At 40.0% G+C, this 21,469-nt stretch overlaps 1 protein-coding gene across 1 annotated transcript in view; it reads right to left on the minus strand.

The window, feature by feature from the left end:
• Positions 1 to 16,113, minus strand: part of DHRSX (dehydrogenase/reductase (SDR family) X-linked) — a gene marked incomplete at its 5' end in the record, with an annotated part of 114,726 nt that extends 98,613 nt beyond the window's left edge. Inside the window, one exon of the mRNA XM_010009509.1 lies at positions 16,038 to 16,113. Coding sequence (XP_010007811.1) covers positions 16,038 to 16,113 — 76 coding nt within the window. The remainder of the gene's footprint in view (positions 1 to 16,037) is intronic.
• Positions 16,114 to 21,469: the final 5,356 nt, after the last annotated feature.

Raw genomic sequence — 21,469 nt, forward strand, 5'->3', positions numbered from 1 at the left:
TTCAGTGCTTTACTTTTGGAACGCGCAAACTACGTTCTTCAGTTCCACAAGGTTCAGTACAACTGTTGTTTTAAGACGGGGTTGATTCGAGGCAAAGGCACTGGCCATTTCCAAATCATGCTTGCTTGTTTTACTTGAGCATTTGCTGTTCAGCACATGTAACACTGAAAAGAAACAAAAAACCACGACAAAATAAAACCTGCCTAGATTTTCAGTGCCAGGACTGTTTGGACCCCAAGGAGAACTGAACTTTTCCCTGAGTCTAGGGGCTGACTAATGGCCCTATTCATCAGGAGCAAAGTCTTTGCCTCTGCCTGCTGCTAGTCCTGAGCACTCTCAAGAGAAATGTAGCGGTTCATTTGCTTTGTACCCAAACAAGTGATAGGTGCCAGGTGTTATGAATTTTCTGTAAATCAGGCTGAATAGACAGGTGGTGAAAGCTGCTGACAACACAGAAGCATTTAGCTGAACCAAGGCCTGGGAGGATCATTAGGGATTTCCTGAAAGACCAAGCAAAAGTATGCAATTAGGCAACACTTAGCAGAGGAATGACTGCAGATAAGTGCAAGGTGTTGCGCAAGGGCAGAGAAAAATAAAAAACATTTTGGATCAGTGTGACCTCTTCAAAATAAGAAGTTCATTAAAGTAAGGGCTGCAAAACGCCTGCAACTGGGCGGGGGGAGGGGGGGGGGGGGTTGGGGTATAAAGCAACTGAGATCTTTGACTTCTTGTTTGTAACTACCATGCATTTTTGGTTTGAATTCATTCTTAGGACAGAAAAGCCTGATTCAGACTCATTGCACTGGGAATGCAAGATACAGCTCTTTGTCAGGCAATGTGTAGATGAAAGGTGACTGAATTCAGCTAATGGCCAACCTTTACAGGTTACTCTGCAAATTGGAGCCCAGTGCTATGCAGTGTTTTCTAAGCAGTCAGACTGATTAGCATATATGAACTTTAACATACACAGAAATCACACCACTATTTGGTGCTATTCAGGCTGAATGAGGGTTTAGATTCAAAAGCTCCTTGCTATTCATATGTAAATTAATTGAAACTAAGAATGTTAAAAGGTATGCATTTTAAAATGTGTAGCTGAATTGCACTTCTTATTGACTGAAGAAAAAGGTAAATCTAGTTTGTAAGGGTTTTAGTAGTAAGTGCATGTATGGATTGGAACAGCACCTGCATGCACACCTATTGTGATTCAGATCTGAAGAGCCATGAGATTTGATGCCTCACAGCACAAATTGATGGCCAACTGGGATCAAAATTCTGTCCTTCCTGGACTACCTCTGAGTAAGTGTCCAGGTGAACTGTTAGAATTGTCCCTTTACTGATAAATCTGGGGCAAATGTCTAGGTAAGGCAGTACACTGAAAGAAATAAAATATATTGTACTGTTCGAAATTATGAAGTAGAATCCCCGACTGTGTCCAAGTCAATGGAAATTTTACCATTGTTTTCAAGAGGAGATGGAATTACAGCCCCAAAAGTCATTACTTAGAAGGCTATAGTACTCCCTCCAAAAAAGGGTTAGAAATATTTGGATGCAAGCTTTGTGATTCATGTTTATTGAATGTAATTGTACAAACTGTTAGGTACAGAATTCTTGGCATTTCTTCTCAATCATGCACGAATACCACATTCTGCTCTGGCCATATTATTATATTTGCCTTCCTTTAATGTTCACTTTTTAAGGAGTTACTTTTGAGTTGCTTGGCCCCTAGCAGGGAGGGATACAGGTCAACTTCCTCAAGAAAGGAACTGTGACATTAAGGAATTTTTTTCACTCTGTCTTACTAGCGTTCCAGTGCAGTTTCACAGGTTTCTACGTGTTTGCAGTTCATGTTGAGCATGAACGTAAAACCACCAAAAGAACTTCCCAGATTCCAGATTTTAATAATGCTTGAGAACTGGGTCAATACAAGCTGATAGAAGCACTTCAAATGCATACACCAGCACTTGCCACAGAGGGGAGAGAATGAACTGGGCTTCAAAACTTCAGCAGCGGTGATCTGTAATTATGTGATTTTACAAAACACATTGAGTGGTGTGAGTCTCCAGTCCCTGGGTAGCAGGAGGGACCTCTGTCCCATGGCATGGAGCCACAACTGCCTTTGGAGGTCCAGAACCAAGGCTTCAAAGAGGTCCTTGAGTCCCCTCCTGCCAGTCCTCCGCTCTTTTAAGATGCTCCAACCTTTTCTGAGAGCTGGGACACCCTCTACCTAAACCGATGGCCTTTACCATCAGCTGTTAACGTAGCCACTCAGCTGCACCTGGGGCAGGCAATGCTGTCTATCAGCATTTCCTCAGCAGCTGGCAGAGCGCAGTTCTCACTCAGCAATCTGTGCAGAGTGCAGCTCCTCCAAGCACAGCCAGCACACACAAGGTTCAGGGGCTTCAAAACTCAAGGCCTCCAGCCAAGCTGGCCTTCCTGCTGCTGTGTTCTTGCAGCGCTGCTCAAAGGCTCTCCTTGCTAACTTACAGAAGAAGAAAATGCCTGCCTGTATTAATGCCAGTCCAGACAGATGGCAAGGGATGAGCGAAGAGCTCTCTTATCAAAGTAAAACAGATCCACATTGCCAAGGAACTGGTTTGGGGCAGTGTTGAAAAGACATAGATGGAAACTTAGTTCATACCTTTAAATTGCTGTGTCTACTCACTGACACCTATTTCTGGCTTGCCTTTGGCAGTCCAACTCAGCTCCGAGATACAGAAAAAAAAATATGGAAGGCAGAAACAGTTAGAAGAAAGGTTGGGGGAAAGGACGGAGTGACAGTTCATTGAGAATGGAGAAGCCAGGGAGACATTTGGGACAAAGAGGGCAGGAAGAAAAGCACGATCATTGTCCTGGTTTCACCCATCAGGAGTTATTTCATTCTATTCATCCCAAGAGAATATGAGCTTAAGGATACAGTCATTCTTTTTCTGGTTTTCAGTTGAATAATAATGGAAGTTATCTTTTAGGCTTTTCCCAGGGCTGGCATGATACCTCGTCCTAGGACACAAACACCCACTGGACATAACATGTCACTCTTACTTTGTGTTTTTTAAAATGACAGCTTTGGAACTAATGTAACAGAATACTTGCCAGAGAAAAGATATCATTCAACCCAGATCATGCATGTACTCTTCCAATCCTATATAAAACCCATGAAGGAGCTTGTTTTTCCTGGTTGGGTAGTAGGTTTATGTCTCCGTCTCAGAAGCCAGCTAAAGAGAAACTAAATAAAACCTAGCATAGTGGATGAAATATGCAAAATAGCAAATAATACTGTCCTTTAAAAAATGTCCCATTTTTCCGACTATGCAAGCACCATTAACCTGGGATCATTTTAAAAGCTGAAAATGAAAAGACACAATAAAAGTACAGGCTCTTCCCGTTGATACTTACTGCTTGCTTGCAGTACAGAAACCAGAAAATGGAAAGCAACTTCAATGAGAACACAAATACCATCTTATACAGCAAGATGCATGTTGCAAAGCTCTATTTCCCATTCCTTAAAACATAAAAGAAAGACAGACAAGGATAAAGAAGGAGGAAGGGAGGGAGGAAGGGAAAAAGAGATAGGAAAAGAGAAGGGGAGAAGAGGGAGAGAGACAGAAATGGAAACACAACGATGCCAGGAATGCTGAATGCTTTGGAATACCTTCAAAGACGACAAGGAAATAAAGTACACAGAATGGAAAGGAAAATACCATTTTTCCTTGATAGAGAGGTAGGCAGAAATACGCAATCTGAGGGCTAGAACAAAGCCAATACCCTCTTCCATAGTGCCTGGGGGATATAAACAAGACTAAAAGCAAAGCATCTGCCATGCGTGCACGGTGCTAGCCCAGATCATGACTTGGAAATAGGAATGGCTGTGAAAGCTGCATCACTGCTAACCGCGACCTGACTCTCCAAGAGTTTCTTTACTGTGTTAGTGGAATGAATGCAACTCCCAACAATGAAATGCTAAGTATGGAGTCACTCCAGTTCTTTCCTCAGGGACTCATCTTTTCAAAGTCTGCTTAACATATACAGTAAACAACCAGCCAGCCCCTGCGCATCATATTTTCTGGATATAATCTTATCCTCCTTCAAACTTACGTGGCTGTAACCGCTTTCCAGGTTCTTTTCTCTCTCTCTTAACATGCTTCTTCACCCTTTTCTAATCCTTGTGTTGTTTTTCTCCTTAGTCTCCCTTTCCTCTCACTCTTCAGTGTCTCTCAGCTTTATTTGGCTTATTAACTTACATGTTAGTGTCTTAACTGACTATTTGGGATAAAATTTAAAACTAAACTAAAAAAAAAAGACTATTCAAAAAGAAAATGGAATATGGAATGTGGTGTTTATGTTGTGATTTTTCATTCCGTCATTCTGTCCTCTCTATTTTCCTTTTTTCTCCCCCTATTTTCGCTCATTTTACCTATCCAATTCAGTAGGTCTTTAAATGCATATGTATATATTCCTTTTTATAGTATCCATTGCAGTACAATGCAGATTTTTATTTAACTTAAAGAGTAAACTATATAGAAAAGTTATTACCTGAAATTAATCTGCAAAATCTGAAATTAACCTGCAAAAAAGGGAAATTGTCTTATTGTTTTAAAATAAAAAGGACTGATATAAATTATTTTTCAAGTCAAAGAATAGTTTGTAGTAATAGGTAGTGTAAATTTATACAATCTGTTTGAGACTGAATTCTCCTTATATTATCAGTTACACATAATCTCACCTGGTGCTGAAAAGAAACTGAAGGAAAACCAGCACTAATTGTTATCCTCTGTGACTACCAGAAGATGGTGTGTTTCAAAAGGTCTCTCTGGATGGTCGCGATGGCAGCTTGTGGAAAGGGTTGATGAAGCCAGGCAGCAGGGCCAGCACCACTCAGGTCAGTCCCTGTGAGGCTGCACAGGACAGGGGACAGACTCACAATATCTCTCTTTCCTTTCAGCTCCAACCTGCTCCTCACACAACTGTCCACCCCAGATCACCATGCTGCACTGGATCCAAACTCCCCACAGCATATGCTTCTGGAAGGGCTGAAGGAAATTAAATTCCTCATCCTAGCCTCACTTTCCTGCCTTACAAATTCCCTAAACTTGGGGCTGGTGGGTAGCCCTCTTCTAGCTTAAGTGAAGGATTATCCCTTTTACATCCAGCTTCTGAAAATAATCCCCATATAAACATTTTGGAAGCACAAAAGCATGGCTTTATTTCAAAATATTATCTTCAGTTACTAAAGTAAAATTATATTCAAGAGACTAAGGATATTGTAATGGATGGGAACCTAGCTGAGAGTTGATTCCCTCTAATGACTGAGAGACATAACAAAGGATGTTGTTTGCCACAGTGTATTCGGTAGAGTATGTATGTTTATGTTCATCGTGACTGTTTGTCGGAAAGAGACAGGAAAACATAGGTGTGCAGTCCTTCTGTGACCTTCATACTTGGCCGCACTGGGGTGCCTGGCCAATGCTTTCGGTGTGGATAATGGTGAGATCATGAGAAACTGCACAGTCCCACGAGTAAACAATTAGAGATCTGGCATAAAGCCAGTTGTTTTTCTAAGGGTATAAAAGCGGGACCCTCTTGTGGCCATGAGAGAAGCCTCACCTATGGGTGACGCATCGCGTAGGAATTTTCCAAATTACCTGAGACTCCTGGCATTGGCTGCAATGGGGCTTCACAGCTGGAAGTGTGGGCCTGGATGATGATTCAGTGGTAACTGGTGATATATTTCTTCTTAATCTCTGTTCTCTCTATGCAGTAATGATTTAATTCATTGCTAACTTTCTTCAGTAGTTTACTTATGTATCTGTATCTCTGTTTTGCTCTATTGCACTTATTCCCTATACAGAGATATTTACCTAGTTTACATTAGTGTGTTTGCTTTACTGTGCTTATTGGCTTTAGTGTGCTTGTTTATTAAACTGCATATTATACAGCTAGTGTGTGGTCACTTTGTGGCATACCCTGTCTGTCAGCAGAACAGATATAGGTGCTAGATTTTCACATAGCCTGAGAACAGTATTTCTGAAGACCCTCGTGAAGTTAACTTTGGCACCAGCAATTTACATCACCTGAAGAGTTCTCCTTCATTTAAACAGAAAAATTACTAGGTAATATCTGCACTGCAGACACCCACTAAAGGCTGTGCACCCTCAGCACTTGCCTGACCATGAGGAGGCAGAAGGCAGACGTGGGAACTCACTGGGGATGAGGGACCTCTTAGCTCAGCTCCAGCCAGCTCCCCAGCGCTGTTGCAGCTACGTTGTCCTGCCCACCTCCACACACACACACTGCCAGAATAGCAGATCTAGCTAGATTTAGGGATCTAGCAGAGTTACTGGGTCCCTAACGCACCTTAGGGCCCAAATTCACATCAATAAATGCAAACATGGGCCTAAATTCTCTACTTTTGACTGCGTTTAGATGAAGAAAAAGTCCAGGCAGCTCTGCTCTGCTCACAATAAATGCAAGTTGCTACTCTCTGATGCCTTTCCTCCAGCATGCCCTCCTTCCACTATGCACTATACACTGTATGCTCTGTTCATGCATGACACTTTTGAGGAGGAAACAGGCAGAATTATAACCTCAGTGATGTCATTTTCATTACTTGAAACTCAAGATTTATTCAGACTTAATCTCTACATATTACCAGGTTGGTTAACACTAACACACCGATTTGAATCTGAGATTTATACAAAAAGTCACTGTTCAGCAGTATAATATATGAATACTGACACAAATAGTTCTCTTTTGCAAGCAAAGGCAAATCACTATTTTATGCCACTGAAAGGACACCCAGAAAAGGATGCTGCTTTCTGAATAGTATGTTTCTAGAGATACAATTCAAGCAAACAAATGAAAGAGAAAAAAATCTATATTCTGTCTGCAGGACCAGCTGAAAGTGCATCTGGAGAAGCAAACACAATGTAGGTATGTATCACTGGTAGTTGTCAAGGTAACTACAGGATTATGATGCCAGACCAAAATATCATGTCATGTATCTTCTAAGATAGCAATTTTCAGCCAGCCATTTGAGGTCATCTTATCTGTAGGGTAAGCCTGAGTAAGATTCTCAGGAGAACTGCTCACTACGTCAGCCTTGTAAGACATGAAACAGCTATATACCAAATAAGCACACTTTTTGATCTCTCTCTATTATCTATGGCCTGTGTTTTCAAAGTATAAGGCCTTTATGGCATTGGAGATGTGCTTTGCATTCTGCATAGAGAAACAAGGTCTTGAAGGAAATTTGAAGACTTCACTTATGCTGGGACTGAAGATTTAATTTTGCATCATCTCAAAAGCACAAAAAATCCCAAAACAGACTGATGGAAAGTACACTCAGACTCACACGAAAGAAGTGTTTTCCATAGGACATTTCCATTTTCTGGCAATTTTTAAACAAATTCTGGTTTTAAACAAAATTTTTCCAAAATTTTCTTTAAAAAGAAATAAATTGCTTTATAGCATGGATTTGCAAATCAACACAAAGCATTTATAAGCAGCAGTTTTTTAATTCTAGAAGATTTTAAGGTCTAGGTTCTAAAACAAAGATTGTCTTTGATAGTACTGTAGCCTGGGTCATAAGAAACCCAGAGTGAATTGGATGAAAACCCTTTTTTCTGGACTGACCTGAACACGAACTACCACATTTGGAGTTAATCCACTCTACAGGCACTTTCCCTGCTTTATTTTGCAGACGTTAAGTGCAAAAGTGTTTCTCTCTCTCTTTTGCTAATAAACACACCCATCAAAACAGACTCATCTTTAGGAAATATTCTGTGATCGTGAAAATTGTTCCAATTAGGGCTTTATTTTTACATATAATTTATAAAATTTTTATAAAAATATAAAAATGGGATTTTTTCATGGATTGACTTCCAACTGTAAATTATAATCTAGGGGAAAGCCTGCAAGATTTTAGGCTACAAAATTAACTTTTCACAAACTACCAGTTCAGAAGCCCCCAGCTGTCATGACAAAGTTTTGAACAGGAGAAATTGGGCTTTTTTTCCTTATATTGTTTTTCCCTCTAATACATGCATATCTCTTCTCTTTTTACTCATGATATGCCACAAAGTTCCAAAGCAGAAGGAATTACGGACACCATAACATTTAAATAAGATCCATGTTCCAGGAAGTTTAGTAGCTGCAAATTATTCAAAAAAGCTCAAGTGTGTGAGCATAAGTGAGATTACAGTAGAATGAGAGGGAATGCAGAACAACAGCAAATCTTGCCCAGAGCCAAGGAGATCTCTCTCCCACCACAGGCCCACACATTTTCCATGCTTGGGAGGCAAGGATTATTTTTCAAACTAAATGTTGCAAAGGTGATTTTGATTTATTTTGTCTCCTCAAGTCACATCAGTTGTGAAGAGCTACTCTTTCCAAGCAGCCTGAAGTCAACAGTAATCTTGGTAAAAGGAGACAGTGGCAGACATAATGTTAAGACTAAATAAGGACTAAAACACAGGTGACCACTATCTTGGGAAAATCGTTCACATCACCTTGTCCAGAAATGGTCTCAATCAAACAGAATATCCAAATCCAGACATAATTATTAGACATCTAATGTTTCCCATGTTAGACGTTTTGCTTAATTCAATAGTTTACCAGTCTCCTTAGGAGTATTTCTGTTTCTTCTTACAAGCAAGATTTCTTAGCACCAAGTACCAGAAAAGACCATAAAAAATGCTCTGGCATTGCATGTTTCCTGCAAGACTTCAAATAGGCTGAGAAGGGTTTCCAAGTACATATTTGTTTGCTAATTTCCATTCAGATTGTGAAAATGTGGCAGAGGCACACATGAAGTAATTTTGAAAACATTTATTTGAAACTTAAGATTTTAAAATTTATGTCTTGATATAAAATATATTAGCATATGCCCTGCATAGATAAAAATAACAAGAAGGGCAAGCTGATCCAGATTCATGGGCAATTATTTTCTGGCCTTTTCACACAGATTATTGCTTAGTGTTCCTACAATTCTTCTCTCTGTTTCCATGGGGGGGGGGGAGGGTGTATGTGTTACCTGAACAGATAGTTGGAGTTTTTTTACATGGCTCCAAAATTCTTCACAAATACCCATTTCCTAAGACTGCATTATGGACAAATTATTGCTGTTCTCACCACATTCTGTGCCCAAGAGTCTATTTATGGGCACTGTATGAACACCAATACAATTCCTTGAAGGCTCTGAAGTCCAGAAATCTGTGTTTGTTACAGTATTTGTCATCATGGCTGGACAAACGAAGCAGACAGGGTTTCATGTGGATTTGGCTGTTAAAATTTCACAGACACAGAATTACAGGGTGGCTGAGGCTGAGGCAGCTCTGGAGATTGTCCAGTCCCAGCCCCTGTCCAGATGCCTTCTGAGTATCTCTCAGGATGGAGACTCTACAAACTCATCAAATTGTACCAATACCCTATAGCCCTCATGCTAAAATAAAGAGCTTTCCTAACTTTAAATGGGATTTCATCCATTTCAGTTTGTGCCCATTGCCTCTGATCCTGTCACTGGGCACCACTCATACCTCATTTAAGAACTGGGACATCTATTCAGAGCCTTGGTTCTTTGCCATTGAAAAATGGCCCTCAAAACACAAGTTAAGCATGGGCACACTAGTGTTGGTCCTTCAGAGGTGAAGAGGCTCTTCTCTGGCTGTTCTCCCCATCTAGCCTCACCATACTGCTACAAGGATGGAGCTGACAAGGAAAGACCAGCACTGCCCACATGCTCAAGTAGACCACAGTCTGTCGCTTCTCATGCAGGTTACACACACAGTCTGTAAGTGCTTCAAATACAGGCTGTGCTTTTCCCACGTTTACTCCAGGCCACAAGTTCTCCTTGCTCCCAGTAGCTGGATCCCTAGTGCAGAAGCTCTAGCACTGCCACAGAAAATATTCCACTTCTTATGAGCAACTTAACTTCTAAAGCCCTACACGTAACCCACAGAAGTTAGGACCAAATAAAGTAGATCCTGGAAGGGAGATATGAAAGCATTCCAGAGAGAAGACAAATTGCTTTTTTCTTGGCTTTGTCTTTCAGTGTTCGTTGGGAGTTTTCTTGAGAGCAGACAAGGTCTGGAAATAGCTCACACAACCTGCCTGCAACTACTGCTCGAGCCGGAAAAAATAATGGCATACTATGGGAGGTGTCAAACCCAGGAGCACCTTTATCCAGCCACTGCTTGACATCATGGCTCTATAGGTACATCAAAGAGGATCAAAATCCTGTAAAAGGGTGAAATGGGAGTTTTTCAGGCCTTGCAGAGGCAATTTCATTTTTAAATTCCCTTTCTCCAGATTGCCTTCAGTAGAGCACCACAATCAGCAAAATCCTGACCTTGGAGCTCCGGTCCCATTAGTCACACAAAGCTTTGGTGATTTACAGTCAGAAAATCATCTCAAGACATCTGAAAGGATTTTGTTATTCTGCCTACAGCTACACCTGTGCACTTCTTTGTCTCTAAATTCCAATTAGAAATAATTTAAATATGAGAAAATCATGTTTCCTAGTGGCAGAGCCTGTTACTGAAGTATGTTTCACATTTCCAATGGAAATGGGAATTCAGGAAACTAACAGGCAGAGCTTGTGCCTGCATTATGAATACATTTTATATTGGAAAGACTTTATCTCTATCTCACTATCCAGATCTGCAGCTCGTCTTTAACTCTGTGAACCATATTCATATTGCTCTTAATGTCTGAATTACCACCTTGTTAACATGACAACTCAATTTCTAAGGTGTTGTTAAGATACACAAAAAATTGGGGATTCTCTATTGTTTTAAATGTTTGTAAGCACCGAGGGGAAAAAATCTTGCAACATGTTACATTGAAAGTCAGAAGGAGAACAAAAAAGACATGAGTAAGCAGGCTTAATGAATTTAACCATGTTTTTGCATCAAAGTATTATGTAAAACAAACAGAAAAGCAGGACAACTGATTTGCAAACTATTCACCTAAATGATTTTATCAGAGGGCTGGCCATAAGTGCTATGATCACAGAGAAACTGCATTAGCGCCCGCATTACTTTCTTAGACTCTAGAAAGGGGTCTTCCATCCCTTAAGCACGTGGAGGATCCAGTCCTTATAGACTTAGATTAACACATCCAATATTTTTCAAGATTCAAGTATTTTAATAAGGCTTGAATATATCTGATATACCCTCAGATGAGGCTACAGAAAGAAAAGAAATCTTAATGTTTAGGCAAAGTTCTTATACCTATCGTCAAGTGACAAAGCAGAAGTGCTCTGCAGTTCCACGCAGGGACCTGTGGCATACTGTCAGATCAACACCTCTTTACTCCTCACCCATATCACCACCCTGTCTTTCAAGATGTCTTCATGAGCCTGGCGTTCAGTTGTACAACTCCAACTGAAGGCAGTCCCTGACCTGCCAAAGCTAAGTACTAGAGATAATGCAGTAGCATGAAAAAAGAAGCCATATAGACGGAAACTGTACTGTTATTGCTAGGAAACTCTTTAAACCAACCCTATGGGTCTTTCAGCATCAGCAGTGGTACAGAAAGGATATGCCAATGGCAGGATGTGGTAGAAGGAACAAAGCAGCCATGACAGGTCTTGCCACAAGCTCAGGATGTTATGCTTTTACACCTCAAAACTACACCATAAAAAGCAAATACGACACAAGCAAGCATAAACTTACACATGCTTACACACACACATAGAAAATACTCCTCAACCACAAATATTTTCTACCATTGTTGACTGGTTGGATGATCCCTTCTGTAACAACATCTCTGACACATTATGTCAAAAAAAAAAAAAGTTCTAAGAGACAGTTTGGAACATTTTAAGAAGGCACTGGTATCTGCTGAATAGCTTTCACAACTCTGGCCCATGTGATGGGAATATCACCACTGACTCTTGGGCAAAAACAAATCTAAAAGTTTGGGAATTTGGGAACTCTCAGCAACTGGCTTACTCTAGCTTGCAGGGAAAGCCAACAACAGTTTGGTATAGAGCAGAGCAATGTGGACTTTTGTTAAAATTAGTGCCTGACAGAATGAACATCAGTGGAGTAACCATCCATGAGTTACTCTGCAATTACGCTTGGTACCTATCAGCTGGATTACCCCTTCTTTGGGTAAACTCTTCGATCTCAGATCTCTAATAACAAGGAAAATCTTGCTCATTAGGTTATACTGCAAAAGGGAGCAAGCAACCTTGTTATCTCCTTATTCCCTGGCTGGGCCATACATAGCACAATCACCCCAAGAGAAAGCTCTGGGAAAAAGCCAGGCTTGTTGAATGCACGCGAATTGCAGTGTTTCTAAGGCACTATCATTCCACCTACTGCTTAGCCCACGCTGTCTTGATGTGGGTCAGACTGTAAATGACACAATTTGGTTGCCACTGTGCTAACCTCTGCATTCCTCTGACTCCGAGGGAGAAAGTCTCTCCTTCCTTTCTCACCTGGCTTCAAATGGAAGTCTCATGAATGCTGTGGATTTAGTGCTTAGTTTTATAATTGTGGTTTTATTTGAATTGCCGCAAAAATGTTGGGTGAGATTAAACACAGGCTTCTTCTTTTGAAGAGGTCTGTGCTTAATATGACTTTTACACCCTGTTTTCTCACTAACTTTTAATTTTTTTCTTCTTTGAGTGTGGTTGCAACTCCAGCTCCTACACTGCACTTGTGAGAGCCTTTCCTCAGTACTATGTTAAGTGATATTTATGCATAAACTTTTGCTAATTGCTGATTCCATTGGCATTCATGAACCTATGCTGGAATGAATGTAGCTTTCATTCATGTTTATATATTAGTTTCCAACATTTGTATGTTTGTAATCATCGGGCTAAAACCAGCTTTCATTTGCAGAGACGTAAACTGAGGGTAACTGAGGAGATAAGCTGTATTATGTACACGGAAAGATTTTTCATAGTATCATTGAGAATTGAGTTTATCACAGAAACTTCCCAATCCTACGACTCAATGTAGTTTGATCAGGACTGGTAACTGTAGTTACAGCTACATTAACAAGCAGTTTGTATCAATAGAAGTCAGTCTGCTGCAGTTCACCTCCCAGGCTATTTCTGCCCAAAGAGAATCCAGGTCAGGACCTGCAATGCCCTTCCTGATGCAAACCTGTGCTCAGCAAGCAGGCAACCGTTGAACATTGCCTGAAAAGCACTCTCTTGATCTAACTAACGAACACACTAACATAGACACACCCTGAGTAAATTACAGAGACTTACACAATTAGAATATCTCTGTGGCAATCCCTAGCCATCAACAATTTTCCCAGCCATATAATTGCTACTATTAACAACACAAGTTCCCAATTTAACAAATGGAAGCAAGATAAATGCCCACATCATTCTGGCTTCTCCCAGCTTTATGATTCAGAGCGTAGCAATCTGTTGCCTTTGGTCTTTTGGAAATAGTGGCCGTTTGATAATTTCAATGACAATGCAGCACCTCTTCTGGTCTGCTCTGAATATCTGAGGGCTTTGATTGCTTTATCACGGAAGAGGTTCTGATGGTCAAGTGAATTGGTTCCATCATGCCCCAAGGACCTATACCTTATTCTCTTCCACTCAGTTGCCCATGTCCTTCTTAACTGTTTACACTTAGCAACAGGTAACTCAGCACAGAGACCCCAAACTGAGAAGAACACCTAAACAGTCTGGAATCAGCCAGGAGAGGTACCAAAGAGGTTTCTGGTATAGCACCATGAGAGAGGATGGGTGGTAAGAAGAGGTGATGTGACACATTGCTTAGATTTTTTTGTGTCCTTTAGCATCACTGCCTTTTAGGAGGATGGCTGCAACTGCTTTCCTCTCCAATACCCTACCATCTTTTGGCATTGGTTCTGGTCTGAATGCCTCCAGCATGAGAAAAGAGGCTTCCTGCCACCCTGTATTCAGAAATCTTGTCAGTCCTTTCTTCCTGTCTTTCCATTCTGCTGCTGCTGCTGCAAAAAAACAATCATCACCTGCATGCATAGCCTTTTGATTATTACCCTTTATTCTCCTCTGAAATTGTTAACAGCTCATCAGTTGCTTCATAGGAATCACTTATGTACATGCTTCGAAACTCACTTGTGTCTGAAGTGTAGATAATGTCAAGTAAAACTACTTATCCTTAGATAGCAGACAGAGCCCCAGACAGACAGTGGCCAAGACACAGAAGGACCATATCACCTTAAAAACTCTGTAATTACATTACATGTGCATTCAACAAGCCTGGCCTTTTACCAGAGCTGTCTCTAGGGATGTTTGTGCTATATATGGCTCGGCCAGGAAATGAGGAGAGGCCAAGGTCTCTTGCTCCCTTTTGCTGTCTAACCTGCTAATAAGCAAGGAGATTTTCTTTGTTATTAGAGATCTGAGGTCTGGATAGCAAACTGATGGCACAGTTTTACAAGTAAAAGAAGGACAGCTATATTGCCCTAATCCTTGATAATGCTGGCTGCCCAGCAATACTGCTTTGAGTAGTTCTCCTTCAAGAGCCCAGTATTTCAGATGAGAACAGTTTCTGTAAGCAGCTTTCCTCACACAGGACTGCTGCTCAGACTCACATCTGCACAGGACAATGCACTTGTAAGTACAAATAGCCCTCAATCGGGAAGACATTACTGAAATTCGTTTTAAGGAAATTCTTGAAATTCTCTTTCCATTTGTTTTAGGGCCAAATCTACCAGAACCTGAGATTACTAAAGCCTTACTCATTATAATAAACATCGGTCAACCTTAGATACACTTTCAGCTTCCTCAAACTGCCAACTGTATCTTGACAAAGTTTATAACTGAAGGTTAGAGCTTACTTCACTCAGAAAACCTAAGAAAGACTGGGGTGCTAGAAAAGCCTGTGATCACATGGCTGTGAGAAAATAAGACAGACCCTGCTTTATTCAGCTTCATGCAGCTCACGTGAGGTAATTAACTCCAAATGGTTTTGGTCTCTGTACAGAAACTTCCAGCAAAAGGTTTAAACAATGTAATAATTACCTTTTTCCTTTCATGATCCTTCTGACTATACCTTAATTTATGATGCTTCTAACTAGCATACATGTATCCTGAGGCTACGATGGGTGCACATTTAAGTCAAAAGATAAATCTTAATGAAAGGGGGTTTTAACACAATAATTAACCCATTTTGATCATCATAACAGTAATTATTAAAGGCACAAAACCAGAATCAGATCTCAGAAGAAGCCACGAAGATCCTAAATAGGGTGGACTAGAAGCACTGCCCTATTATTTTGCCAAGAAATGATACATCAAAGTGGCATCAGTGAATCATCATACACTAATAGGAACTACACCCAGTGAATCCGAGATGGAAACATTAGATGCACTAACCTCCACTGTAAATTGCAAATTATAATCACACAGCAGAGAGTGCGCAATATGCCTTTTCTCATAGTTATCAAGCTACACTCACCTTACGCCACCCCAACATGATTGCTCATGGGATTAAGAGAAAAAATGGAAGAACTGCAAAAACATAGGAATTTTGGCTTGATATGAAAGGTCCAGCTATTTTTAAGAAAACAGTTTCATTTTGTGAAGGATGTTGTGATAAGCTCTCAACATGTGTCGAATATCCCAACTGGGCAATGTTTTCTTTTAGAAACGTCTTACCCCCTCCCCAAAAAAAAAGCCAAACACTTTTCTATGGGATTATACATGGTGGAGGCAAGACCAGCAATGAAAAATAGCACACCCACTCCTACCTGTTGTCATCCTCTCCTTAGCAGAAATGACTAGCATTCTGATTTTCTGCCCAGCTATTAAATCATTGTGCCCATACACACGTGCAGGCAGACTGCAACTTGCAGGCAGCCCTTTTGCAACGACAAATGGTGAAGAAGTCAAACAAAACCAAAAACATTTTTAAAATATACTCCACTGATTTTACCCTTTGTGTCAGATTTACTTTAAGGATTAGTTTCCACAAAGTAAAAGATGTTTAACAATACACAAAGAGGGCTAATTTAAGAAAAGGTGCCAGCTGAAAAAGAGGAATAAAGTGTTCCTTAAAGAAAAGGATAAAGTGTGCTACCTTTTCCAGACGAAGTTTCTTCTTGTATTTTCCTCACTGCTTCTTGGCCCTCACTCTCACTGTTTCCAGCTGTTACAATACAGAAAATGGAAAATTAGTGATGCAATCAATGTAACGAGAGCAAATACACACATGCTCCTATGAAGTGCTAATCACAATGTAAAACCAGTATGAAGTTTTAGGTGAAAAGGTATTGTCAGGCAGAAAAGGTTTTGAAAAAGTCTGTACGAATACACTGCTGTTCACATGAGTTCTGCCTCCTTATCTCACGTATTCATACAAGATAGGAACATCTTTTGTGACATTCAGATTAGGTGAATAGTGTCATTTGTTTGGCAATTTTTATAATAACTTATATCAAAGGATAAAACAGAAGCACAAGCAAAATACTGTGCTTGGTAGTACAAGTTAACTTTGTAAAATTAAGTTAACATTCCATTTATCCATCCACAAATATTTTCTGTAGCATGACACATCAAAATACCTACTGTTTATTATCTAAATTGGATATAAAGAATTATATCTCTTATCAACTTCATTAAGTTGCCTTTTTCTTTTCCTTATAAAATAAACCTCTGTTTTGGTTTCTGTCATGGCTTAACCCCAGCCAGTAACTAAGTACCACGCAGCTGCTCAACCACTCCTCCCACCCCACTGTAAGATGGGGAGGAGAATTGGGTAAAGGTAAAACCCATGGGCTGAGATAAAAACAAGTTAATAATGTAAATAAAAGTAAAATATTATAATACTAACAATAACAAGAGGAAAAAGAGAGTGGGGAATAAAACGCAAGAAACGCAAGTGATGCACAATACAATTGCTCACCACCCACTGACCAATACCCAGCCCGATCCGAGCAGTGACTGGTCCCTTCTGGATAACTCCCCCCAGTTTATATACTGGGCATGATGTGCTGTGGTATACCCATAGGAATACCACAAAGGGAATATCCCTTTGGCCAGTTTGGGTCAGATGACCTGTTTCTGCTTCCTCCCAGCTTCTTGTACTCCTCCTCACTGGCAGAGCACAAGAGACTGAAAAGTCCTTGATCAGGGTAAGCGCTACTAAGCAACAACTAAAACATTGGTGTGTTATCAGCATTGTTCTCAGAATAAAGCCAAAACACAGCACTGATTGATTTCCCCTGCCCTGGACACTTTCAAGATTTGGCTGGACAGCATGCTGGGACATCAAGTCTAGGTTATGCTTGCCTAGAACGGTTGGACCTGATGATCCTTGAGGTCACTTCCAACCTGGTATTCTATGACTTTATGACACTGTCTCAGCTACTAAGAAAATATTAACTCCATCCCAGCAGAAACTAGGACAGCTTCTATACAGGCTTTATCTCATGCCACTTTACAAGTGTCCTCTCCTCTCATTCACTTCTTAGCTATGCAGCAACAATTTTAGGTTTTCCACATTTTTTCCTCACTTTTTTTTTTTTCGTAACAGAGAATCGGCTCTATCAAAGAGAAGGAAAGAATCACATCACAGAGTAAGCTGAATTTGGAAGGGACCTCAGGAGGTCATCTAGTTCAACTTCCTGCTCACAGTAGTTGGTATGTGCTGGTACCTACTTTAAGATGTTAAACATGCTTTATAGCGCTATTAAGCTGTATTCATTTGATCTCACAGAGAGTATGTTCAAAAAGTGGAAGTAAGCCCTTTGAGATAGATCATGTCATCCATCAGTTGCACTAGATGAAGGCTAGTGAATGGAGATTTTTGGGACAGCAGCCTGACCACTTTGAGGAGGTAGGTTAATATTCTTTTGAGGATGGAGTTTTTGCTGTGCTTCTGCAGTAAAAAAACAATGATTTGCAACACATCTTCATTTTCATGATATATGCAAGAAGAATCAATATTTACATAAATGTAGTCAAAATAAACACACTTAGCATTCCAGATACTGGAGAGAAAATAATCCTTACATAAAACCTAGAGTCATACTGGTCTGTAACTGTTCTCTATGAATTCCATTAATTAGGGAATTATGTTGATCAGACTGACCAAGAAAGAAAGAAAAGGAAAAAAAAAAACCAACCCAAACACACAAAAACCCCAAACAAACCAACCAACCAAAGAAAACCAAAGCAGACATTTTCAGTATTTTCTCTTGCTGTTGTTTATTTTCCCTTGAAATTTTTTTTTTAATTATTTTCTCCTTTCCATCCAGCCTTGGACAGAACAGAAACATTCAACTTGATGCTAATTTCTAGATATAGATGCAGCATCCACAAACAAACCCTCCAGTGAAACTGCCATTTCTGAGGAAATCTGTGCACAGGGGTTGTGGGCAAGAGATCAGTTTTCCTCATTGTTTCACCTCAAGTGATGTACTAGAGTAAGATTTCAAACTCTGTGTGTTATTATGCCAGACAGAGTTAGGGTAGAAACAAAAACACTTAAGTGCCAATTCTATGAAGGTCTTACTTGATTCCTCTTTTATTCAGCACTCCTGATGCAGACAACAGGCTTATTAAAGCCTCCAGTGTCTTGATTTAACTCTCAGTATGTTCACTTAATTTGCTCTTTTTAAAAGAACTTGTGTTCACAACAAATTTTAATTTGCTTTATTTTGCTGTTATATAAATCGTTATTCATTAAAGCTCAGTGCTTTCCAAAAGAGCTCACTTTATTCATATTTGCATACATTTCACTCTAGACCACTGGGGAAAAAAATAATTATTTTGCTAAACAGTTACTTCAGTTGTCTGTTTCCAGCCTGATTCAAGAGAGTTTGAAAATCAGATTCTGAAACCTGGAGTATCTCAGAATTGAAACAGCCTCGGTAAAAGCTGCTACTGTAATAGAGGCTTTTGAAATACTTCTTTCAAAGAAAATCCTGTGAGAAAGAATAAATGAACAAATGACACTGAACAAATGACCAAAATCCTTACAAAAAGTTCAAAGACACATATATTAAAAAGATACCATAAGACTGAGAGAGTAATCTATGCTTCTAAGTCAGCCTAAGGAAACCAGCATCTCCTTGCTGAGGATGGGTAGGAGAAGAAAGGGACATTGCTCTGTTTTACTGCCTCTCTTCTGCTACATCCTTCTGGGATCCTCTAAGAAAAGTGAGTGGTAGGCATGAAAAAGAACCACCTCCTTTTATTCACAATTCAAAACCCCTCCTTTTTATTAAAAATAATAAAAAATAAAACAACTTTTTAAGTCACCAAGCTAAGACAATCAGCTTTAAGTTGGGAAAAATGAAAAATAATTTGTGTCTTCTTTACGAAGATGGGTCACTTAAATGGCACAACCTTCAAGTGCACTGGAGCACAGCACTCAAAACTAAGGAAGGGAACAGTTTATTATATGAAGATCAAATTCTTACCACTTTCAGCTGGTTTAGACCCTCAGTAGCATATTTGTAGCCATTCTTTAGAAAACTCTGTCATACACAGAAGAATGCTTGGGCTGTACTTTTTGACAATGATTCACCATAATTTTCATATGTTCAACATGCCAGAATTTACCCATTTTAAATGGTATAGTATCTGTAGCATAAGATCTGCATACTCTGGATTCAAGTGGTTCGGAGGGAAGAATAACAAAGGGAAGACAGACCATGTGGTTTATGCAGTGAGGGAATCTGAACAAAAGCTTTGAGATAAAGGGATTCAATGTCTTGAGAGTTTAGATCATCAAAGTACCCAAAACCATAATAATCGTGCTTTTCCTGCTAATTTAAAGTGTCTATTGGGAACACACAATAGATACAGTTGTCTCAAGAACTGTTCATGCAAGCTGTTCAGTGCCCAATCTGATGTTTTTCTTCTTAGTCCCTACAGAATAGTGAAAAATTCAGGTGAGACTGATTCAGTAACACTGCTGAATACAGTCAATTCTGAGAATAAAACTAATAAATAAATTCAAGTCTGAATGTATCCACTTGTATAAAATAAGATGTCATTTTAATGGCATAAAAAAATCTAATTCTTAGTAAAATACTGAAATTCATGTAGAAAACAAACAAACAAAAAGATGGAAAATAGATTTAATAGAAGTTTTAGTCAAAAAAATTGACTCTCCTCTTCAACATTCATCTACACAAATGCCACAAGTCAAAGCACGTCAATCTAAAGCCACCACAGAAGTACACATTAAAATTCTTATCAGCAGCAATAGGCTTTGGATCTTACCCTAAAGGTCAGGCTCTGCTGTCTTAATGACTTAAATAGATCCTAACTCCGAAAGTCATTTCAGGGATTTCAACAAAATCATTACAGAAGATTGCTCAGCCTGAATAAGGATGTCAAAAACACAGCTCCTAGAAATCCAGCACAGCTGGGAAACATTCACACTATTGCTAGTTAAGGGATCCCGATATATCTGTATTGCATTCTTTATACAGTATTTTTCATTTCTTTGAATATGAAAATCTCTCCAAAAGAGTAATTGATACTCATGCTCAAAATTTATGTACAAAATTGATCCTGATAAAAAAAGCAAGATCTTTTCCAATTGCTGTTTTGCAAAAATAAGAGTTTGCAATCTTGACGTTTCAAGGGAACATACTGCAGGGCATTATAAAGAAATTTATAATAGTCTATGAAGAATGATACAGCCCGAAAAGCTTAAGGTTGCCTGGAGAGAATAAACCCACAAATCCAAAAAGCCTTAGCTTACCAAAGGTAGCAGGTGGAGAATTTCCTGACTTTCAGCTAAATAACATAAAAGCAAAACACAAACAAAACCTTTTTGAGACCATAGAATCACAGATTCATTTGGGTTTGAAGGGACCTTAAAGCTCATCCAGTTCCAACCCCCTGCCATGGGCAGGGACACCTTCCACTAGAGCAGGTTGCTCAAAGTCCCATCCAACCTGGCCTTGAACACTGCCAGGGATGGGGCAGCCACAGCTTGTCTGGGCAACCTGTGCCAGCGCCTCAGCACCCTCATAGTAAAGAACACCGAGAAGATGCAAACCATCCAGGATGTGATGGTCCAGAGACAAACCCAACTCCTCCAGCCTGGAACCCAAGAGCCACACTGAGCACTGAAGCTCCCCTCAGCCTGCAATAAATCCCACTGCAGGGGACCTGGGAAGGGGAGGAGGGGGTGATCTGCCTGGTGGCAGGTCAGCCATGCAGGCACATTGCCTCCCAGTCCCTCCCTCTCCCCAGCCTCTGGCAAGTGCAACCCCTCATTTACCAGTGCCTGGGGGAACCTGTCTACCTGAGATAAACACTCATCTCTTTACTTATTTAGCTGTAATTACGTATCAGGTAATCCCTGAAATGATGAACCACTTTCCAGGTTTCACAGCCTGCCCCATGGCCTTCCCCATTCCCTCGATCACTTAAAGTGACACAAGTTTAGAACTGATGCCTACAAACTCTAATGCATACGTGAATTACCAGGAGAAGCTTGGTGGTATGGTAATAAATCCTGTTTATTATATTATCAAATTTTTATAT

Source organism: Nestor notabilis, unplaced genomic scaffold, assembly GCF_000696875.1.
Source record: "Nestor notabilis isolate BGI_N333 unplaced genomic scaffold, ASM69687v1 scaffold13532, whole genome shotgun sequence".
In the NCBI taxonomy this organism is placed as follows: Eukaryota; Metazoa; Chordata; class Aves; order Psittaciformes; family Psittacidae; genus Nestor; species Nestor notabilis.